The sequence below is a fragment of the Eimeria necatrix genome, genomic scaffold (assembly GCF_000499385.1).
Source record: "Eimeria necatrix Houghton genomic scaffold, Enh_scaff1790, whole genome shotgun sequence".
NCBI classification, from domain to species: Eukaryota; Apicomplexa; class Conoidasida; order Eucoccidiorida; family Eimeriidae; genus Eimeria; species Eimeria necatrix.
In genome coordinates, this window is record NW_013652452.1 from 1 (window position 1) to 4,918 (window position 4,918).

The window sequence follows — 4,918 nt, forward strand, 5'->3', positions numbered from 1 at the left end:
TTCCGCTGCGGTTGGGAGGGATGCGGGGGGGGGTTCGAAAGGGGGTGGGCAGCAACGCTCGATAGGGTTTGGCAGGGTTTAGGGTTTAGGGTTTAGGGTTTAGGGTTTAGGGTTTGGCGGCATGCCCACCTCTCCAGCAACTGCGCGTGCCTCCCAGCTCTCTGCTGCTGCTGCTCTCGCTGCTGCGCCTTCTCCTGCTGCTCCTCCTCCTTATCTCTCCTGCTGCTGCTGCTGCTGCTGCTGCTGCTGCTGCTGCTGCTGCTGCTGCTGCTGCTGCTGCTGCTGCTGCTGCTGCTGCTGCTGCTGCTGCTGCTGCTGCTGCTGCTGCTGCTGCTGCTGCTGCTGCTGCTGCTGCTGCTGCTGCTGGAGACAGAAGGGGCGCAAACAGAACAAGACTGCAGCCCCTGTCCTGCTGGCAGCTACTGCGCAGTTTCGGGGCTTTCCAAACCCTCAGGGTTTTGTGCTGCTGGCAGTCTTTGCATGCAAGGAGCCACTCACCCAGCCCCCAGAGACGGACTCACGGGTCTCTAAACCCCAAACCCTAAACCCTAAACCCTAAACCCTCAGGGTTTTGTGCTGCTGGCAGTCTTTGCATGCAAGGAGCCACTCACCCAGCCCCCAGAGACGGACTCACGGGTCTCTAAACCCTAAACCCTAAACCCTAAACCCTAAACACTGAAAGCACCCTACCCCCAGAGACGGACTCACGGTTCTCCTAAACCCTAAACCCTAAAACCTAAATACTCGCCCCCCCAAGACACGGCCTCGCAGTTCCTTACCACCCCCCAACCCCAAACCCCAAACCCTAAACCCTAAACCCTAAACCCTAAACCCTATTATGTTTCTCTTTTTTCCCTTGGCTTATAGGCCTTCTCTGCATGCGCAATAAACTCTTTCTCCTTTCCCAGTGTTCTCAGCAACCCCCGAGGGTTTCGTGCGCAAACCCTCGCAAGGGTTTCCCGCAAACCCTAAACCCTAAACCCTAAACCCTAAACCCTCGTTTTGCTGCGCAGGAGTCATTTGCCCAGCCCCCGGCTACTGCGTCTCCGGCGCAGCAGCAGCAGCAGCTTGTCCAGATGGCCAGTTTAGTCCCTTCGACGGAGGCAGGGGCCCCCAAGACTGCAGACCCTGTTTTGCGGGTCTCTACTGCCTGGGGGCCCCCTCGGGGGGCCCCTCGGGGGCCTCCTCGGGGGCCCCCTCGGGGGCCCCCTCGGGGGCCCCCACGCGCAGTCTCCCGGGGGCCCCCTGGGGGCCCCCCCTGCGCGCCCTTTTGGGGCCCCCCCCGGGGGCCCCCCGGGGGGGCCCCCTGGGGGCCCCCGGGGGGGCCCTTGGGGGGGCCCCCAAAACGCCGGTGGTGGGCCCCTGCGCAGCAGGGTACTACTGCCCCGAAGGCAGCAGCAGCAAAGGAGACTCTTCCTTGAGGGCCCCCCCCGGCAGCTTCGCCCCCGAGGGGTCTCCTTTGCCGCAGTTTTGTTGGCCGGGGACTTTCACTGAAGGAGACGCTGCTGCGGAGTGTCTCCTTTGTCCCGCGGGCTTTTACTGCGACGAAGCAGTCAGCTGCTGCTGCTGCTGCTGCTGCTGCTGCTGCTGCTGCTGCTGCTGCTGCTGCGCTGCTGCTGCTGCTGCTGGTGCTGGTGGTGCTGGTGCTGGTGCTGGTTCTTGGCGTGCGTGCGTGCACCCCGCGCTCCCGCCTCACTCCCCCGCCTTCGCCGCTGCTGCTGCTGCTGCTGCTGCTGCTGCTGCTGCTGCTGCTGCGCTGCTGCTGCTGCTGCTGGTCAGGGGATGAGTCTGACGCCGGTGAGCGGGGCAGCAGCCCCCAAGGGCTGCCGCGTGGGCATGTACTGCCCCGAGGGCTCCGTCTTCCACAAAAACTGTCCCCCGGGGACTTTTAATGCTCTTCAAAATGGAGAGACAGTTGGAGACTGTCTCCTTTGTCCCGCGGGCTTTTACTGCCAGTACGAGGAGACCAATGGTCCCACGGGAAAGTGCAGCAAGGGATACCACTGCGCCTCCAGAAGCACTTCCATGGCCCCCCAGGTCCGCTTTTTCAGCGCTTTGAGCTCCTCTTTTTGTCTCCTTTTTGTCTCCTTTTTGTCTCCTTTTTGTCTCCTTTTTTGTCTCCTTTTTTGTCTCCTTTTTTGATCTTTTTTTGGAGCTTTTTTGGAGCTTTTTTGGAGCTTTTTTGGATCTTTTTGTGTCTTTCTTGCCACCACTGCGCCTCCAGAAGCACTTCCATGGACCCCCAGGTCCGCTTTTTCAGGGCTTTTTTGCTCTTCTCTTGTCTCCTTTCTGTCTCCTTTCTGTCTCCTTTACTGTCTCCTTTATTGTCTCCTTTTTTGTCTCCTTTTTTGTCTCCTTTTTTGGTCTTTTTTGAAGCTTTTTTGGAGCTTTTTTGGGTTTTTTTGGAGCTTTTTTGGCGTTTTTGTGTCTTTTTTGCTGCGCCTCCAGAAGCACTTCTGTGGCCACCTCGCCATTAACGAACCACATTAATTAATTGATCAAATTAATTATTTATTTATTTATTTATTTATTTATTTATTTATTTATTTATTATTTATTTATTTATTTATTTATTTATTATTTATTTATTTATTTATTTATTATTTATTTATTTATTATTTATTTATTTATTTATTTATTTATTTATTTATTTATTTATTTATTTATTTATTTATTTATTTGAGGAAGTTGACTCCTTCATTCCACCTCACCTTTAACAAACCACTACAATTAATATATCAAATTATTCAGCTTTTCATTTATTTATTTATTTATTTATTTATTTATTTATTTATTTATTTATTATTTATTTATTTATTTATTTATTTATTTATTTATTTATTTATTTTTTAGGAAATTGACTCCTTCGGAAACGGGCCCTGCCCCGCGGGCTTTTACTGCCCGGAGGGGACGGAGTCTCCAGTGGGCTTGTCCGGCGGGGACCTTCCAGCCGTCGCTGAGAGCAGCAGAAAAAGCGGATTGTCTCCCTTGTCTTGCGGGCTGGTTAGCTCCTTTTTCAGAGCTTTTTAGTCCATTTGAATCTCCGAATTAAGACCTTTTTAATGGTGTTGGAATCAGCTTTTTATTCCACTTTAAATGCACTCTTTTGGCCTTTTGAATCGGTTTTTAAAGATGTAATTTGTCCCCCGTGGACCTTTCAACCGTCTCAAAAGGCCTCAGAAGAAGCGGATTGTCTCCTTTGTTTTGCGGGCTGCTTGTCTCCTTTTTTAAATCTCTTTGATTCATTTTATTCTCCTAATTGTCTCCTTTTTGATGGTGTTTGAATCAGCTTTTAATTTCATTTTAAAGGAAATTAATTGGCTTTTTAATTCTGAGTTTAAAGAGCTAAATTGCCCCCTGGGGGCATTTCTATCGTTGTCTCTTTTGTTTTGCGTGCGAATTTGTTTCTTTTAATTTTTTTTTAATTTCTTTTTAAATTTATTTTTAATTTCTTTTCAACTCATTTTTTAATTCATTTTTAATTCATTTTTAATTCATTTTTAATTCATTTTTAATTCATTTTTAATTCCTTTTAATCTTCAAATAAAGTCCTTTTTAATGCCATTCAAATGATATATTTAGGCCCTTTTTATTCCACTTTAGATAAATTAATTTGGGCTTTTTATTCCAATTTTAAATAATTAATTGAGCCTTTTTAATTCATTTTAATTTATAAAAGTAGTCTTTTTAATTCAACTGAAATGGTCCATTTGCCACTTTAAAGTCGAATTTCATGACCCTAAACCCTAAACCCTAAATTAGGGTTTGACTTGCCCGCAGGTACTGCGAATACGAGGGCCTTACAAAGCCAAGCGCTGAGTGCTCTCCAGGCTACTACTGCGAAGAAGGTCAGCAGCAGCAGCAGCAGCAACAGCAGCAGCAGCAGCAGCAACAGCAGCAGCAGCAGCAGCAGCAACAGCAGCAGCAACAGCAGCAGCACGGAGGGGTTTCATTGTTCTTAAAGTTTATTTCTTGTGCAGGCAGAAGAGTATTAGGGTTTGGGGTTCAGGGTTTGCCGCGCTCCCGCCGCATTCAAAGGCCCAGTGCTGAGGGTTTAGGGTTTAGGGTTTAGGGTTTACGGTTTAGGGTTTAGGGTTTAGGGTTTAGGGTTTGTGTGCAGGCGAGTCCTCGCCAGAGCCACAAGGCAAAGAATGCCCTGAGGGTCACTACTGCCCCGCGGGTTCTCCCTCCCCCATTCCCTGTCTCCCCGTGAGCTAAACCCTAAACCCTAAACCCTAAACCAGCTAGCCACTTAGCTAGCTAGCCAGCTAGCTAGTTAGCTAGATAGCTAATTAGCTAGCTAGCCAGCTAGCTAGCCAGCTAGCTAGCCAGCTAGTTAGCCAGCTAGCTAGCTAGCCAGCTGATTAGCTAGCTAGCTGCCGAGCTAGGTAGCTAGCTACGTCGCTAACTGGCTAGCTAGCTAGCTAGCTAGCTAGCTAGCTGGCTAGCTAGCTAGCTAGCTAGCTAGCTAGCTAGCTGGCTAGCTAGCCATGCTCCGACCTAGCCCTCTAGACCTCCCTGCCCGCCCGCTCCCTCCGGGCAGCTAGCTAGCTAAGCCCCCGCACCAAGCTAGCTAGCCAGCTAGCCAGCTAGCTAGCCAGCTAGCTAGCTAGCTAGCTAGCTGTGGCTAGCTGTGCCTTCAGGGAACCTACCAAGACTCCACCGGAGGCAGCGCATGCAGCCCCTGCCCCGCAGGCCGTTTTTGTCCCCTCCAAACTGCGGCCCCTTTTGAGGAGACACTTTTGTGTCCCCCAGGGGCCTTTTGTCCCCAAGGCACTGCGGAGGCGCGCCAGCACTTGTGTCCCCCCGGTACAAACCCTAAACCCTAAACCCTAAACCCTAAATTAGGGTTTCACCCCTACACCTCCCCTCAACACTGCGGCCCCTTTTGAGGAGACACTTTTGTGTCCCCCAGGGG

At 50.3% G+C, this 4,918-nt stretch overlaps 1 protein-coding gene across 1 annotated transcript; it reads left to right on the top strand.

The window, feature by feature from the left end:
- Positions 1-1,013: 1,013 nt before the first annotated feature.
- On the top strand, positions 1,014-4,218 carry ENH_00022300 (hypothetical protein, conserved; the record flags this gene model as incomplete). The annotated part of the gene is made up of 5 exons (XM_013579592.1): positions 1,014-1,552; positions 1,780-2,037; positions 2,854-2,930; positions 3,781-3,974; positions 4,121-4,218. Coding segments are annotated over 5 exons (1,166 nt in total), but the record flags the coding sequence as incomplete, so codon positions are not given.
- Between the last annotated feature and the right edge of the window lie 700 nt (positions 4,219-4,918).